Below are 19,524 nucleotides of genomic sequence, written 5' to 3'. Positions count from 1 at the left end.
AGCAACGAAGCAACGCGACTATACACGCACAATAGGTAGATAAGCGGCAGGCGGTTGTAAGAGGTATGCGGTCGGACTGTCTTACGCGTTGATATGCGCCAAGAAACGGTGTAGAGCAGGCACCCGCAACGAGGCCTTCCCGAGCGGGAAAAGCGTTCGCCTTCGTTGGCCGTGCCCGGCGCATCTCTTTATCTGATGGAAAGAAGCCGCCTTCAGAGACTTTTGCCCTCGCGCGAGATCGAGTCCGCGTCTTCGTGAGTCATCGCCGTGGCACCGAGGGCAACGCGAGGAGCCTTCCGCTCCACGAGCCCGAGTCCGTAAACTCACTTTCTTGCACCGGCAACCGTTCGGGAAGATTACAGTGAAACTTTACGAGTTGAAGCTCGCTTTCGTTTGCCCAAGTGGAAGTTCGCATGCAATCGAAGTACGTTTCGCAATATCGATTTGCAATTTATAGCGGAACGGATCATTCTGAAAAGTCAATCTGGTAATCACTGTTAAATGGATGTGAAGAATCTACGATAATTTGAAAGAATAAAGTTGCAAACTATAATATTCAAAATTATCTCTTTTCTATACGCAAAGAACGGTGCTTTTAAAACTTCTGCTGAAGTATTGAAAAATTAACTAGATATAGATCTGAAAATAATTTGATTGAACCATCAAAATAATTATATAGAATATTGGTTGCTAGAATGTCAAAAATTTTTACAATATTACTCATCATGTTCGAATAACTGTTTTTATAATCCAACAAAATTATTTTCAGATCTATATTTAGCTCAATTTTTAGATTTTAACTCAAAATTGTTCCTTCTGTAGCTACTCGAAGCTATCCTGGAATAAGTGAAATAAGTTTTTTTTTACAAACAAACATGTTTGTAAAAAAAAACTTATTTCACTTATTCCAGGGTTTTTGTCTATGAATTTTACATTTTTAAAAGATACAGAGAAGTTACGAAATACTTTTCTGGGCGTATTTTCTTACCGTAACTCTGTACAGTAGAAGAAATGAGTACTATTTTTCATTAACCATGTCTAACTAGAGAAATCTCGAAAGTTATAACTAGATTGACGATCGAACTCGCATAAATCTTCTGTAACTGACACGCTTTTAAGATTTTTCTCAAAGATCGCTTTCATCGCGGTAAAACTCGTTCGCCTTTATTTTCGTCCGATCTTCCATTCATCTTCTAAGCAGCAATAATCTTCTTCTCGTCTAATGCTTTGACAGAAGATAGATCGATATCTTCGCATATGATTATAAGCGACGCAATGTTAAATAAAAATGTCATTATTCTCCTTTCAGAAATTAGAACGAACCAATTAACGGTACCCAATTATCGACTTGTAATCGCGTCATTCGCGGTTGATCGTATCAATCGCGGTCGACCACTATTCACTCACAAGAAGGCATGGCTCACCCAGTTCGAGTGGAGTAGACATCGCCAATTCGAAGCGAACGCTTATTATCATGGACACGGGCGTCTGACCGTGAAACGGGCCGTTCGCGCTAACGATGCCTGTAATAGTCCGCGAAATCGGCGTACTTCCTATCATTACAGAACGTGGCCTTCAACATGGTGCACTCTAATGAGTTCTCGGATGACCAATATTTATCGCCAATCTCGTACTAACAGTTTTCTAATGCACAGTATACATCATGTATTGACGACTAGATTTCCGACGAATCGATATTCATCGCCAATACTCTTGCAGTTTATAAGAAGACTTTGAAACTATTACTCAAGAAACTTTATATTAATAGCGAAACTTTATATTAAAGCTTAATTTTATATTTATTAATGGTATATTTATTTTAAAACAAAATAATACAAACTGAGAAAAAATTTTGTTAATTTAATAAGCTACCAGTATCTGTAATAAATGATTTGTAGATGTAATGACAATAAATGTCAGTATCAAAAACAAGTATTTATATGATTTGTTACTTTTGATTTGTTGTCCAAGATTCGTCTGTCATGAAGACTGATGTTAGTCTGTTATTCCAACCAATTATTAGTAATGGAAGCAATCTGTATCTGCTAGATAAATTTTTAATTGCTAGCAATACTGTTTATTTGCAAAAAGTACCAACAACGATTTAGCAAGTGATTTGTATTGTAAACCGTGTATTATTTATTACATTGACGAATGAGAAATGATTCGCAATAATAACTGATCGATCCGTTTTCCTACCGAATTATCACATTTATTATCACTTTTCATTCTAATAACAAAATCATTTCTCTCAGCGAGCCGAGTTGGGTTTATTTAAAAAAAAATATATATATATATTTCTTGAATTTGTATTTAATACATATTTAATATATTTATTCAAAAAGTATCTTCCTCTTGATTAAATTTTTTTTAGAAGTATCTTCTTATAAATGAGAAAAAAATGTTTCAATATCCAGCGTCTTTAATATAGCTAACATTGTCAATTTTGAATAAGAAATATTTTCTGAAAGCCTTATTCGCAGGCCAAGTTTTTATTAAACATGAATGTCGCTCCTTTAGTGCCTTTCAGCGTGGTAATTGGATATTTTTTCAACGGAAATTACACGAGCGAATCAAATTACTTCACTGTTGCAGAGGCTGTTCTTTTTTTGTATAAAGAGATCAAGCAGAAAGGAAAGTCGAGTTTAAGATGAAAATTCCGTATAAGGCGACGAATGTGAATCCACAAATGTCGATACAGTTTTCAGGCGGAAGTTCCACAGATAGCTAGAATACGTGTGAGAGGAAGAAAGTCGGCTCTTTTAACGTTTACGAAGAAAAATACGGGAGATTAGCGTATTATGCAAAATACAGCGTGGCCGGAACGTTGCGAAACGTACGATGCGATCATTACGCCCGGGCGTGCGCTTTATTCGCTGTTATTTACTCAGTCCCTGATCGCATCGTGAAAGTCCGCTTTACACGCTCTTGCGCATCATTTCGAGAACTCTCTCTCTCTCTCCCCTCCTCTCTCTCTCTCTCTCTCTCTCTGTCGGCACTTCCTTATTAAGATTCATTCTACGGAAATCGCTGGGCCATGCATGACGAGAGCGTACTGACTATCAGTATCTCTTACACTGGCATATGTAAAAAAAAAACTCTTTCAAAAGATGCAACAAACATATAAGGAATAAAAATGAATCATTAAGAATGTAACAGAAATATAAAAATCTTGTATCTTTTAAAAAAAGAACTTAGTCACACAATAAATTGAGAAACATGGAGTAAAATACAAAAATTGCGTTTCCTCAAAGAGAGGAAGATTAAATAAAAATTTATAATATATATAATTTAAAAATAAGTAAGCTTTATTATTTAAATACTTAATGTTTATCTGTCCTATTCAAATCATTTACTAGACCTAAAATGTGCATTTATTAAATGCACATGCAATTTTTTAAAATAATTAAATTACATAATCTATGGTAAGATCGAATTTTTTGAAAGTTAGCATGTTGAGTTTGAAGAAAAATCAGTTCCCTATTTTCTCGGACACGAAGAAGAATCATGGAAACGATATGGAAGAAAAATGAAAAGCAGAAATTTGCCGTGGAGAGACTCATCTCTCAGACTCACCATCTCGAATCTCGAGCAAAGAGACTTTAATGCGATGTAATCGTCAGTCCGAAGAGCCCTCTAATATCGGCCGCCGTCTCGGGCAAGCCGATAGTTAGTGGAAAGTGCGGGCAAATGTAAAACGTGACGCGGTTTCAATCCGTCGCACGTAATTGGGTGTAAAAGTCGGTTCACGTCCACGGAGACAAACGAGCCAAACGGAAGAAGAAGATACGGAATGACGAGATCTATCCTTTGATTTTCAGAGCATGATTCTTCTCCCTTTCCCTCTTCGATTCGTACCAATCTTGAATCTGGAAAGTCTTCTATCGTTTTCTATGTATTACGGTAACGTAAACGAAAAACGTGAATTGCGTTGAAAAAACGCATAATAGTCTAGGAAGGCAAACGTTACACGAAGAGGGAGGATAAATGAAAGTTCGTTCTTTCAGAAAGCTCGTTTTACTTCTAATACTCGCGTGTATTAGTCTGACGTCGATAATAAATCTTTGTTCAAGTCTTTCTGATCATTTGCTACCTTCTATGGTGGATCTACGATCTACTTAATAGACAATTAAATGTGGACAAGCAGTTTCTATTGTTAAAATAAAGTAGAAAGTTATTCCAAAAGTATAGAGTGAAATATAATAAAAGAATACAACACAAAGGAGAAATTTTATAAACGGAAGGATGCGAAAGATTAGCAAAATCGTCACGGAAGGAATATTATTCTATATCCAATTTCTTCTTTTCTCTAATACTTTGATAGGTATTAAGTAGCTTTATTTAACAAATTACGCTTGTTTTCTCTAATCATTTTATATTAGATAGCTTTATATTTATACAAGTATGCTTATAATAGTATGCTTATAATATTATGCTTATAATAGTAAACTGTATGTATTTCCCTCAACACAGAATGGCTTGTGCCGCAAATATACCGGTATAAAACTTAATATAGAAATATTTTCAATAAAACGTCACGGTCGACCGCGCGTTTATATATTGTATCGGAAATTTCTCACGTTGGTGGACACACCTTAACATGAAGGTCATATAATACGAGATAAATATTTTAACTCCGTGGAAAATATGAAACTATAACCACGTGCGTGCAAGGCGAATAAATCACGATTACTTTCTATAGAACGGTAACGAGAAATGATTTAGTTCTACATATAATAATTTTATTTGCAATATTTCAAGTCTAAATACCGCAGATATTTCTAATTTCCTCCTATTTTTTGTTTGTATATTGAAATTAATTAATAGAAACTGTCACAAAATGTGTCTTAATTTATGGTTCTATATAATATAAAGTTTATTTTAAAAATCAAGAACATTTTCTCATTGAATAATGAAATATATTAAAATTTAAAAAATGAGTAGATTTTTCTCTAGATTTTATCATAATATGACGGTACTGAGTTCCGCGTTCTTTATAATAGATAAATGAAGCCTTTATGATGATAATGAACAAAAACGCGATTTTCGCTTGCCAGATTTCGACGATAAGCTGAAATGCTTTTTCGGCATTGAAAAGATGTTGACAACTGTGCCATGTTTGATATACTGTCAATTGGATTTGAAGAAAAATATAGAAATAAAAGAAATTCCAAATCTCATGCATCCGCTTCATTTTCTCATCGAATCACACATTCTTTATACTCAAAATAGTTAGAAAATCTTCTGAGCTTGAATTTTAAGTTTTATTAATTTCTATATAGAAATTCCAGTCTCCGGGGGAAGGAAAGACTGCTATCGGGACCGTGTCAAAAATCTCGCAGGAGAAGGCTGGTTTGATATTGATGAACGATTCAGCCCACTTTCCCACACACGTCCATAATTCGTACGCGGCCCTCGCTCTCGAGAGGGAGGAACCGGTGTTACGGCAATTAATTCGTACCCGATCGACGCGCCGCTCCGAGCCCTCTCGAGAGCGCTCCTTTTTCCCTGTTCAGATTCTCATCTCCCACCGTCGCTGAGAGACGATGTGCGCTATTTCCGTGAACCAAATACGGCGGTCGGTCAAAGACGGGGAACAGAGAGCGCCGACGCTCACGCCGCGGCGTGAACGATTGATGAGAAGTGTCGGACTGGTTTTCTTTCGGATCCTCTTTTGAAGTTCGACTTTAACTAAGCGATGACAATCGCATAACAAAGAAACTTAATTACATGCATCAGCAATATTTTTGATAAATATTTTGTCTTAGCCTAACATAAAAATGCAACGTCGTATTCTTACTGTATCGAATATGAATTTTCTGTCTTCATATCTATTGAAAAATATCAACGTTTTTTCTCCGCAGGTTCGCAATAAGTGTTATTTGTACAGTAATATCTGTAGATGTGAGAAAAACCAATTAGATTTACTTTTATTTATTTTTTTTGTTTCATTTAAAAAACCTATCAATCAAGCCAGTTCTACATTGATGATTAAAAGAATGGAAAAGGGATGAAGAGGTTCGCCTCACAGGTAATTAAAGTAGAACACATAATAACGGAATGGACAACGAGATCTTCGCTTCTGGCACTCGCTGTGATTATTATTGTCGTGCGTGTATTTTCTGTCATTCTCCTCCGACAACAAAGCGCGCCGATTTTATGGCGATCAAAAGGCGCTGCCACTCGCTCGAGGTAATCTACCGACCGTCACAGATTAATGTTGTAGAACGAGGAAGAATAATACTTTTATGTTCTCAAATAGATTTGCACGTGTATGGATCATTTGAAATTAGAACAGTCAATATCATTCTATGACTTGGAGACAAAAGGAAAAAAAAGAGAGAAAAGATGGGTATTGTAACTCATACGTGTAACAGTCATATCAGACCATTGTCGTACTTCATTTAGATTTTTATAACATACTCATGTATTAAGCAACAATACGGGACTTGTTCAAAGTCTCGCAAGAGCTTACGAAATAAAATATTCTCATTTAGCAATGCTGATGAGGCAATTCTGTATATCTTTCTTGGTCTCTCCCTCGTACGATCGTGACCATCCGTACGTGAAAGCGAGGTACGCCCGATCGAAGTGCTTCGATCGAACAATTAAACAATTGTTAGGGCTGACCCACTTCTTTGCCAGGACACATTGTCCTTCCTCGTTGTACGCCACCGTACGTAGCATGGCACTTTCGATCTACAGTAGAGATCGTTCAGATTAAAATCGCTCGATCGCGTGCGTTCAGCTTATTTGGTAAAACGATCAAATGCAGAGAAGATGCTACCCCCCCCCTCCCCCTCGAGCAATATAAATATAGTTCGGCAGACACACAAAGAAAAGTATATATCATATTTAATTTTATATATAATAATTGTTTCTATATACTATAAATTTTCTCGAGATGAACACAAAGTCTTTAATACATAATTGATATTAGATTCATGCTAAATTATTCTGTTACATAAAGTTTTGATATTAATTATTCAATTATACTATCAAGAAGACCGAAATGCATCTACTATTTAGTTATATCAGACAGGAACGTTATATCGTCGAATTCTTAATTCATTCTGACTTCATTATTCAAGCACTTTAGATATACCAGTCGAGATGCTAACGAACCACAAGCATATTAACGTCGCGCTTACGGGGAAATTGTTCCGATTAATAATTAATCAGTTCGATAATGTTGTCTCGTGTTATCGCCTGCGCGATGCTACCCGGTCTTCTTTATTACCACTTGCCGATGATAGATGGATCGATCCAGACGAAGCGTTAAACTACCCATTACCACTACGCATTCCCGATCGCATCATCGCGTGGTTAATAAGATAATAAGTACCACGCTGGGGATGAATAATCGCGATAGGACGCCCTGGAGCCGCCGGTCTCCACGCGAGTACGTCGCGCGGCGACGATTAACCACGGCAATAAGGAAGCGTTCACGTCACGGATTAATTGCAAAGCCTCCTTTATAGTTTTCGATGCGAAAGAATGCACTTAGGACGGATCGTTGATTAGTAAGCCGGTATTTCTCGATCGGCATTTCAAAACGGTATACGCTACGGGAATTCAACGTCGGGATATTTCAATTCTACGGCTGTTTTCCAATGGACCAAGACATGCAAACGACTTGGAAACGCGTTTCCTTTTACGACCAAAAACCGTCGAGGGCAGACGTTATCGATTGATCAAAATTACAATCATGACGTTAAGTAGCGACTTTGTCAGAGTGAAAGTCCGATGGTTGGTGTATTAACGCCGTCGTCAACTCGTCTCGGTTATGTCGGGTGCATACGACTTCGCGCGGTCGCGTACACGACGGCACACGGGCAGCACGCATCTTGTATCTAATTATCGAGGAATGCTTTGTGCGTGTAGGAAGCCGCGCGTCGACCGTCCGGGCTTAACAACTCAGCAGAAGAAAAAGAAACCCACGAGATTGAGCGGTACACGCACGCACTTACTTGATACACGTACGACATTTCGGTCAATTTCGCACTCGCGCCGTTTCGTCCTTTTTTTCCTCTTTGCGGTGGCTTTTAACGAGTGTTAAAGAATATATTATCAAGAGATAATTCGGCGAAAAAAATGCGGGAGTTGATAATTCCGAAAAGAAGAGATTAAAGCAACATTAATTCGACGTACTACATTAACTTCGACTTTTTTTAATTACTAACGTAATTCAAGAACCATGGATATATTTATTCAATTCTGAGAAGAAAAATTACATTGCTGCTCTTTGAGCGCACAATTGTGCATTGAATCAATTAAACAGTTTATTAAACATCCGCAAAGGTCTTTGGACGTTTCGAATTTTTTAAATTAAAAACTTAGGAACGCAAAGTGGAAGTAAAGACTATATTTATAAGCAATCTCTTTTCTCTTTAGCGCTAATCTGATCTCGTAATTTCGACGAATGTTGTTCCCCATGTTGATCGTTTTGGACGTCTTGATGACGGAGGAATATGAAAAAATGGTGAAAATTATAGACCCGAGTATCGCGAACCGCCCAGGTCATTCATTCACACTCGAGTTCCCAAAGGGCGGGCCATGCTTTACGTTCCCGTGATGGATAATTAATAATTATAAAGCGATCAAGGGAAGGGTGGCATTTATGCGATCCGCCACGGTAATTTCCGATTCGCTTGTGCACGAAAGATGTGAATTCGTGGCAACCTCGATTTTGTTTGCGCCCTAGAGGGCTCGTTAAGAAAGAGAAAAGCTGCACACATGTGCATAAAATCATGATTAGATGATGGGTCATTTGGTACAACGCAAACCCAAAATAAATCGCGCATTCATTTTGTAGAAATGAATAAAAATTTCTAACGTTATCATATATAATTATTAAAGAAAGATCGTCGGTATGTTTCACAAGATAATTTTTAATAATTCAAAGTTTATCCAGAAAGAAATATATAATCCACATAAATGCATAAAAACACATTTGCATTACAAGAAATAAAAAGAAAAAAATAGACATTTTAAGAAAAATGCATATTATGTGAAATGTATATTATAAATATCACTTTTCTACCAACAAGACTGTATTGAGAAAAATTGGAAATTTGAAAGTTCGTAATAAAAATGTCGAACAATATATCGTTCCTCGACCATTCTTCATTCTAGACCGTTTATCGATTCGCACGATCCTGCCATCGTATTATCGATTATACTCGGACGCGTTGGTAACGCCAATCACGTCCCCAGACTCGGTCGTCATTATGGAAATAGTGAGTGTAATGCGTCGGGGAGGCAGATGATTGCGCGCGTTCGCCGATCTTCGTGGCGTCTAATACAAGGAAAATGCGTTAACATGCGTGTTTGCTTTAGGCATCTCTTGGAATCAGCGATCGAACAGTTGTTCTACTCAGTCCGCTGAAATTACTGGAGAAATCATCAAGTGTAATTTTATATTAAATGTTGTTTTCGTTTAACTCCTCAAATCTTTTGTTAGAAAAAATAAAATCCAAACTCAATAGAGAATTGTTGATAATAAGACATGTGTGCGCAAATAATGATAGATATTAAAAGAAATTATTTTTCTAGATAAATAATAAATTATAAATAAATATCACGTAAAATCAAGCTATTCTCGATACTGAAAGAGCTGAATTCTCTCAATGCCACTGACAAAGCTGCATCGTATTTGCGAAGGACCAAGGAATAACAAGTCGGCGATGTTCATTGGCGAGGCTAACGCTCCGCGAAAGATCGATGAGAGATCGAATGTCAACACGAGAGATCGTTCGATGGCTAGGTATACAGCGCTGAGATTTTCGAAGCGAAAGTTCGTTCGTGGAAGTGAGGATAGGGAGCCCTTTGTGCGTCTTCCATTGTCGACTGAGGGAGGCTGACTGGCTGAATTCAATGCGAGTCGCGCTCGAAAGAGTGGCCATACGCGGCTCAAAGGGAGGATAGTCCGTGTATACGAGACAGTATAAGCATTGCGTGCAATAACTTCGGTGTAATCGTCGAGAAACGAGTTAGGAGAGCGGCCATGTATGGAGAACTTTCATACGCACGCGGAATAACAAACCACGTAGCAATCGATAATCTTTTAGTTCAAGGCTACGTCAACGTATAAACAACGCTTATAATTGACGTGCTAATCTAAATCCTTTTAACACTATTTTTTACTCTCCCATATATTGAAAGATTGGTTGAATATGGCATAGCATTTTTAATTGGTTGCAGCAACCAATTTTTGGTTGTGTTAGCTTATTGAAATCGCATACTTTGCGGATAGACTAACGCAATCAAAAATTGGCTGCTGCAATAAAAAATTAGCTGCTGTAGCCAATTAAAAATGCTATGCCATATTTTAGCATCTAATTTTCTGCAGCAGCCAATCTTTTCTTCCACAGTGTACGTGGAAGAAATATATTTGAATTATAAGAGTAGAGTAATTAATTTTTTTTTTTCATTAGATACATAGAAAGACTGATTTTGTTGAAGTATCTAAAAATTTAACTAGATACAGATCTGAAAATAACTTTGTTGGATCATCAAAATAATTACATAAGAATCTCAAGTATAATGAGTAATGCTGCAAAAGCATTGAACATTCTAGTAACCAGTTTGAGCGTCCTACATAATTATTTTGATCATCCAACAAAATTATTTACAGATTCCTATATAGTTAAATTTTTAGATACATCAGCAAACCTTTCCGTGTAATTATGACATGTATAAATATCCCGTATTTGAAATCTTAATTTTATGATATCTCCCTCCCCCCACACATCTATTCAAATATGCCGTTATTGCATCGGATATATGACACAATCGGTCTATAATCTTTTCTGACTCCCATCATGATAGCAACATCGAGGCTAATGTTAATCAGATAGGCCGTTTCGGTACGGATTAGCCAATTTATGAGTGAGGAAGATTTACGAGACTTCACGGACGACATATTAATTTACGTAAGACTTACCTCGTGTGCTTGATCCTCGATGCTCCGTAGAACCGCGAGATTGCGGATAGTCGCGCGTCGCGACTCGAACGATGACTCCAGCCTGGTGGCAGCCTTACCCACCTCCTCCACCAGTCTTCGGGCTCGTTTCACCGACAATCTAGAAAGATAAAAAGGAACCGTGATCATGACGCACCGTTAGGAATCCGCGTGGCCGTCTCCTCATGTACAAGCGATCGAACCCTAACCATGAACGAAGGTCAAGATGCAAATCGGAATTGAATGTTTCATCGACTAATGTGTTTCCTTATCTTCGCATTAAAATGTCCTTGGTTGATATATACTTCATAAATACACAGGAATCAAAGAAAGCTTGATGTACCTACACCCTCAATCAATCTGAATAATTTTTCAAATTTAATGCCTTCTTAATCAAAGAGAGAAATCATTTGCATAATGAATAGATAATAGGTCGATGTTACTACAAGTAACATTCAATGTTATACTAATTATTAATTAGAACCAACACGTTTAAAAAAGCAAAAATTGAACGTCGATATGTTGGTTACGTATAGAAAAATTAAATTATGCGAATAATTAAGAAATCATTTTTCAACAAAAATGTAAGTGTAACAAAAAAAGTTTTTTCTGTGTAATCTTTTCTGTGTAAAAGAAACGGATCGTTTCCTGCGCGATCAATAAAAATAAAAAATTCTACCTAACGTGCTCAATGTGTAGAAGGGGAGCCGCGCGTTCCTCGAGCGCGGCGATGGCCTCTTCGGCATCTCTAGACGTTCTTCTCAATGTGGGGTCCGTGAGGAGCCGACCGAGAGGCGTCAAAGTGCCAGACAGGCTTGTGCATTCCTTCAGGTCCGACATTTCGAGGGCTAATCTGCGACCAGCCGATTGCCACTCCGTCATGAGGCTGTCGTACTCCTACGGGAAATCAAAATACCGATCATGGCGAAATGATGTCTATCTACTTCTCGCGATCTAACGAAATGTCCTTCATCGGCAACCGGTATCCAGGAGGAATGCCAGCGACGTAGAAGTAGACATGTCTAATACGGCGATTGCGCGATTCAATGAACCGTAATCGATCAATCATTGCAAACCTTACGGGGAATACATTGTTTAAAGAAGTACGTAATGAATGACGCATATCTGTTGCACATAGAACAAATACGTCGAACTATTATCTCGATGATTTCTTAGCTCCAAGTGCCCGTTCGAATCGCTCCAATCACGTGCGTGCAAATACCAATCGCGTTAGATCAACTCGCGACGAATACGGCACATGTTCGGAATAGCGATTGATATCGATTTCCGACACAATTAATTTAATACTGCATTTATATATCAAGCTCTAGACATATCTTCGTGACAAGATATATTAATTTTAGTCGATATAAAGCCAAGATTACAGAAATGTAAAAATTAGATTATCAGTACACTACCTTTCATATTTAACGTAAATAAAAAAAGAAAAATAATGTATACATATGTATGTGTATAAAACATGTTACATAAAATATTCAATTATCTTCACAAAATTTAAAATACTTAATAATCATATATTACAACTATATATACGATAGATTATAGTTACAGGTCCAACCGATATCTTAATTTTGTTAAATTGCCCAGCAGATTAATCAATCTCATATAATAATCGATCTCCGGGTATAAATTCATTATCCCCGAAGATAATCGATGGCTAAATTTCTATCATGGTAGTATTATAGGACGGCTCGACAACTGTAGAATAAATTTGGACGATGCAGAATTATTAATTACAGAATATAATTACCTACACAGCATTCTCGTCAAATATATTTTTAATTCCTTTTTCTCATCACAACTTTCGATTAATAATCGATTATTACCCGATTTCACCAATCTTCCTCAACTTTTTATTAACGAACATAAAATTAATAACTCATGATTAAAAATTAAAGTAGCATTAAACTTTATTAGCTTTCATAAGAGATATAATAACATCTCCATTAAACTGGATTTAAAGAAATTTAAATATCTTTAAGAAAATTAAATTCCAAAGAATAAGTAAAAATATAAACAAGATATAATTTTGCTCCAAGAAAATGATTAAAAAATTATAATAATTAGAATGTAAACACATTTTAATAATGTGAAATACTGATTAATTGATAATACTGGTTAGTGCCACGATCGAGCAATAAATCCTCTGACATTCATTGCGAAAGACTACCGGAATAAACAGATATCGATACAATTATTTCGCTCGAGCGACTTCCAGCTATTTATTTCATCAAAATTGCCGAATCATCATCATGATGTTGAGCCGATCGAAGCGGCTTTCCGTTGATTAACATTGAACGACAAATTGCGATAACAATTTGTCGCGAGATTCACACTATCGAAATGTTTATCTGCATTTGCAATCATTGATCCTCGCGTATTTTATATAATACATAAACTATTATTATTACATAATACATTATTATATAATATAGTGTATAAAATATTATATATTATATAATATATTATGTAATATAGTGTATAAATTATTTTATGAGAACATTTTATGTTCTCTTTAATGTTCGTTATTTCAATTAAATTGATGCAATATCGATGCGTTTAAATATTCACTGTGAAGGTATAATTACCTTGTAAAAAGCGATCCATTGCATCTGGTCGTGATTTTCTTCTCGTCTGGGAATATACTTTGCGAGAGTGGCGTCATTCACGATGACGGTCTGAAAGGGAACGTTTATGGCTAATTATAATGTCCCGATAGCATTCAATGATCATACTTATGGGACTGTAAATTACGTTTGTCGCAAATACTAAGCTTTAGCTTTTGTAGCAATATTCGTTTCGCCCCGACAAAGGATAGAAATGTCACAATGGAAACCGTGAGGCTATAATACACCAAGCGACATAATTCCGATACGAAACGCACGTGCGGACGCTTAAGAAGCCAAATATAATACACCGTGGAAACTGGATCAGTACAACGTATAATGAATATAGGGAGACAAAAACGACAAGTGATTGAGCGTGATTACTTTCTTGCCTGCGGGAAGGTACGCTCAATGCCGCCTGAGGGTTTAATTGTTCTTCGATATCAAACTCACCTGGACGTTAGTAAGAGGTAAGAGAGATTCAATCAGGCCATCCGTTGTTGCGGTATTTCGAAGCACGAGAGTCTGAGCCACGTTGACTCTGCCCTATAAAGGCAAGAATTGTGCGTGATTTCTATGACGGTTTTACAATAAAATCTTCATTCGCTCGCGAAATTATTCTTACCTGCAACAGGACCACTACTTCGTCTATGAACTCCAGACTCTCTTTAGAATCGCCGCGTATGAAAATAGTGAAGCCATCTTTTGTGCAGTCGGAGCTGAAAATTAAAAATGAAAATAAAATATTAAATTGCAAGCATAGAAAGTGTGTAATGGAATTATTTCTTGCTTAATTATACAAATATAATTTATTTATGGAAAGAATAATTTTGTCGAAGCATCTAAAAATTTAGCTAAATAATTTTAATGGACTATCAAAATAATTGTGAAGGACTCAAGCTGGTTACTAAAATGTCAAAATTTTTTACAGCATTGTTTATCATATTTAGATTTCCAACGTAATTATTTTGATGGTTCAACAAAATTATTTTCAAATATGTATCTAGCTAAATTTTTAGATACTTCAGAAAAATCGTTCTTTCCGTTTGATCATTAAAGTAAAATCGCCATTATTATCTCTCAAGACACTTTATATTACATTATGAACAACTTTCAGATGCAATTATATTATTTATATTGCAATTATATTAAATAAATATTTCCAAAAAACAGGAACACGAATTTTCACTTATGTTAAAGCAACAATGTATTTGGAAAAGTTAGCTCCACGTGACATTATCGTCACATCTAAAAATAATCGTGTGTCCATCACTTCGTACATTAGCCGGACAGCCTGCACTCGGCGGTGTTTTCGAGTGCTTATCGAAACTGTACCCCATCGTACACAAGTGCACCGGCCCGTATTTACAAACGTCGAATTTCCTAAGCAAATATTATCGCTTCCGACGAGAAATTCCGTGGGCACACGTGAGTTACTACCCGTCGCACACGTATTGCAAGATCTCCCATATGTGTTGCTACGATTTCTCCTTCCCGTCGTCATATCGCGAAATGAAACGTGTCATTCGTTGCGGTGACGCTTTTATAAAACGACGTACACGTGCAGCGCCAGCAAGACATGCCTCGTTATGTATTTTAATCGACATATCGTTTCTCACGATCGCCATTCGCGCTCAATGGGTTAAGTTTAAGACGAAGCGCTTAAATCACAGAAACAACTGGCGCACTCTCGATTTGACATTGTCAAGAGCTTGATTTGCGTTGTATCTTATAAACACGAATAATAATTTTAAAAACTATTAATTCTATATTAAATCATGTTCCTGATAACATTATACCTCAATTATCAAAATAATCATATAGGAAACTTAAGCATGAAAAGCAATACTGATTTGAATTAAAAAGCAACATTGTCGCTATAATAAAGTTTTGACATTTCAGCAACCAGTTCTACATAATAATTGTTATATAAATATTAGTTCAACAAAATTATTTTTAAATCCATATCCAGTTAAATTTTTAGATACTTCAGTAAAATCGTTTTTCTTTTCGTGTAAACCACGCCAGTAATAAAAAATTAATATCAAAGCAATTGGTTTTCAACTTCATGAAAGTGAGCATTTTATCGCTATCGCTGATTTGAATACTTTTGTACTACCTTTATATTTTTGTACTAAGAAAACTTATTCATTTTAAGTGACTCATTATAGTGTCAAAAGGCAACATTGTCGCTGTAATACATAGGTCGTCTGAAAAGTTTTGAGCCTAACATAGAAACAAGTAATTTTTCGGTCAAATTCAATTTTATTTTTCCACATAGTCTCCTTTTAAGTCGATACATTTTTTCCAGCGATGCTCCCACCCCTTTAATCCATTCAAATAATACTGAGCGTCTTGCTTTGCAAAATAGGCGTCTACGGATGCGATGACCTCGGTCGATGAAAATTTCTGTCCTCCGAGCCAAACTTTGAGTCTAGGAAACAGAAAAAAGTCGCTGGGGGCCAGATCTGGTGAATACGGTGGATGGTCAATTAATTCGAACCGCAATGTGTGAATTTTTATCATGGCGACTGCTGATATTCGATTTTTTCCATTTTTACAAAAACATTGACATTGACTGGCACAAATAACTGTCAAAAAACAACTAAGCGCCGGAAGTAGCTACAATTTTCGCAGGTATCTTTCAAAGTATGTACGATTATAGTACCAAAATTGTTTTGACGAGTAATGCCATCTTCATGTTGAGGCTCAAAACTTTTCAGACGACCTATGAAATGATACCTGACTAATACCTATAAGAACTATAATATACGATAAGAGATCGCGTTTTCATAAGCAGTAGCTGAAAATGCGCGTAAGCGCAATTTCAGCCGGCTAAACGTAACCCAGTTATATCGGATATCGTAAATAGCATTAAGTTATGACACGTGGGTGGTTGACATTAAGCATGCAACGTTTCTCACGCGGCTCCCGTAGCACTCACACTCCTCTTTCGTCCTTCTCGCGTATACTGTAATCACGTTCCTCTGCACAATACAGTGGTGCAGTGTTTAGCGGGCACAATGCTGAGCTTTGTATGCGCCACTTATATCTTGCGGTCTATCCTAAATCGTCATCAGCGCGACAGGCTACGCGTCGAGCACGACGTACATTTCTGCCGCCCCGTGCTTGTTGTACCTCCGATTACGGATTGTTCCTTTGACTTCTCTGTCGCGATACGCCAAACTCCTCGATCGTACATTATCGGTGAGAGAGAGCGGCTAAGGGGACGCCTATGCAACGTTTCGTGACAACCTTCTCAAATTGCAACTGCGCGACCGAGACTTTCGACTGCGTTGCACGTTGCTACTCCCCGTAAAATTCGATAGTGCAAATCATACAGTCGACCACGAGTCGATGGAGCGGGAACGACCTGTTGGAGTGATAGCGCATAAGATAAAATCAAATCGCTGGTTCTGACTTCCTGTCGTTACACGTCCATTATGAAGTCACGGCGAAGGTAACCTTCGAACTGAGAAAGATCATATTTCCGGATTTCAGTTCCGTGAAATATTAGGAATGATAAATCTTCAACAGATTGTGTTCTATCGTGTTGACTGCGAAAATTTAATATATTAATCTTTATCCATTTTTGATTGATTTTTGGTAATGACTGATTGTTTTAATTTACTGATTATTTCAAGCTACTTTTTTTTCTAAATTTTTTCTTATGGAAGAAATATTAGAGAAACACACACAGAAATAAATATTAGACAAGGACTTAAGTCGATTTGTGTACTTCATAAAAAATTTTTTTTAAATATTTTTATTTCTATGAAGCTGAATTGTTTGATATTATTTCTTAAGCAGTTATCGTTAATGTTTACCACGCATGTACTCTCCCGGATGTGGCTCAGTTATTCGCGCGTTATTCTCCGTTTTACCGCACGATGATAGATAAGAGGACAGGATCGAACCACCCTTCCTCATCGTAATCATCGCGCGTCTATTATCGAACCGGCCGTTTCCATGTAACCATAATGGCACGTACCCGTGGATTTAACGGTGCGGAACAGTCAGATCACAGCGGTCGTTCGTTCCCCGGAACCAGCGATCTTGTTGATAAGTAAATCACTTTGATTTCGCCGAGTTAACGTCACGCGACAGCTCACGATCGCGACGCCCACGTCTCGCCTCGCTCGGCGCGTCGGATTCATCAGCGCGTGGTATAACCACCGCACGGCTTTTGACGTATGATGGATATAGGCGTTAGCGAGCACGCGTTACAACGTCTCTCGTTCCTCCCGTACGATGCGATTCAACGGCAACTGCAAGAACGAGATCGATAAGATGGGCCCCGAAGAGGCTGTGTCGACACTGATCGCTGTTAGTGCGCTTGACAGTTAGTGCTTCGCCTAAATTACACGTCCCACACGTCGAGAGAGCTAATGAAAGGATGCTGCGATATAAGATTTGTCGCTGACCGAGGAGATCCCGTTGCAAGATGCCGAGCGGGTGCACGTTTCCTTTCGTAATAGCGTTGGACGGTGCTTCCAAGCTAGCGGAAGTCAATGTCACTGGTGACGCGTGGAACAGCTCAAGGACTTTAATTATGACTGCATGTCCGAGATCATTGAGATGAATTGGTAGCCTTTATCAATTAATCAACCACTAATTTCTACTTTCTAGATGACGATTCGATGGTTTAATAGTGAGCGCTAATATATCAAGTATCTTAATACATGGCATTGAATTGATGATTGAAACAAATAAAAATCTCATTTAGTGCTGAAACAATTCCTTCACACGAAATTATTTTAGCACTAAAGATCCAAATTTGACCGCTTAGCCTTTATTTCTTAATTATTGTGTGTTCACATCGCGATCTAATATGATACTTTAATATTAAATATAAAACTTTTATAAGAGTTATTTTCCGAAAAAATTTACTGCATTGATGAATACGTTTTGCAGTCCATAATAACTATATAATTTTTTACTTTTAATTCGAATATGTATTATAGTTTATCTGAAAATTATTGTAAATAAAACGTACAACATTTAAAGTAATTCAAATGTTAATTGAAACGTATGCAAAATTATGTACAAAAATATAATAAAAATTTTTAGATATTTTGAAATATCTAAAAATTTAGCTACACACATTTAAATCTGAAAATAATTTTGTTAGACAATCAAAATAATTATGCAAGACTGCCAAACTGTTAGAATGTCAAAACTTTTTACAGCATTATTCATCATACTTGAGTTTCCTACATAATTATTTTGATGAACAAAATTATTTTTAGATCTACCTAAATTTTTAGATATTTCAGTAAAATCATTCTTTCACGTAGCTAATGGAAGATTTTCAAGAATCAACTGTGTACTCCCAGGAAAAACCTCTCGCATTTAGCACAACTGTCGACCTAGACTCCCGATGGAAATTGCATTCGATATCGCGAGAGTTCGTCGTACGTAGAGTCCCTAGAAGTAATAATCTAGCCAATTTTATCCTTTTTTTATTGGCTTGATGAAATATGGCGGAATCAGATGATGACTGAACACTGTGAAAAAATTAAAAAGCAGATATGTGAACGCTTTATACAGTTGTGTAAGTGCATGTATAAATGCACGTGTATGCGTATGTGCACATATATACATGGACGCCATTTTTAATCAAACTAGAAGATTGGCCAGACTCTTACTTCTAGAGACTCTATGCCGTATATGCGCATCGTGCTGCGCTGCAGCGGAGTCTGAAACCACATTCGCGTCCTGGGTGGGCAAAGGTTGTCGAACAGAGAGGCCGCGTCACGACCGACTGTCGAGTCGCGATTGACGCCGGAGGAATATTCCGGCACAATGTGTGCTTGATAGTGCAACAGCGATAATTTCGCGTCCCGGGGCGGTCGCATGACATTTTTACCGGGGTGCACGCAATTCGACGTTGATCGTCGTCGACTCCGCGTGTTACTATCGCGACATAAAACT

At 37.2% G+C, this 19,524-nt stretch overlaps 1 protein-coding gene across 3 annotated transcripts in view; it reads right to left on the bottom strand.

The window, feature by feature from the left end:
- The window catches only part of LOC108731252 (uncharacterized), a 304,231-nt gene that overhangs the window by 73,629 nt on the left and 211,078 nt on the right, over nucleotides 1–19,524 (bottom strand). For all 3 annotated transcript variants that reach the window (XM_018461481.1, XM_018461483.1, XM_018461482.1), the window contains exons 8-12: nucleotides 14,216–14,309; nucleotides 14,044–14,136; nucleotides 13,573–13,662; nucleotides 11,643–11,860; nucleotides 10,946–11,084 (exon numbers count right to left, since the gene is read on the bottom strand). In XM_018461481.1, coding sequence (XP_018316983.1) covers nucleotides 10,946–11,084; nucleotides 11,643–11,860; nucleotides 13,573–13,662; nucleotides 14,044–14,136; nucleotides 14,216–14,309 — 634 coding nt within the window. The remainder of the gene's footprint in view (nucleotides 1–10,945; nucleotides 11,085–11,642; nucleotides 11,861–13,572; nucleotides 13,663–14,043; nucleotides 14,137–14,215; nucleotides 14,310–19,524) is intronic.

This window comes from Mycetomoellerius zeteki, unplaced genomic scaffold (genome assembly GCF_001594055.1).
Source record: "Mycetomoellerius zeteki isolate Tzet28-1 unplaced genomic scaffold, Tzet1.0 scaffold122, whole genome shotgun sequence".
NCBI lineage: Eukaryota > Metazoa > Arthropoda > Insecta > Hymenoptera > Formicidae > Mycetomoellerius > Mycetomoellerius zeteki.
This window is presented reverse-complemented; position numbering and strand designations above follow the sequence as displayed.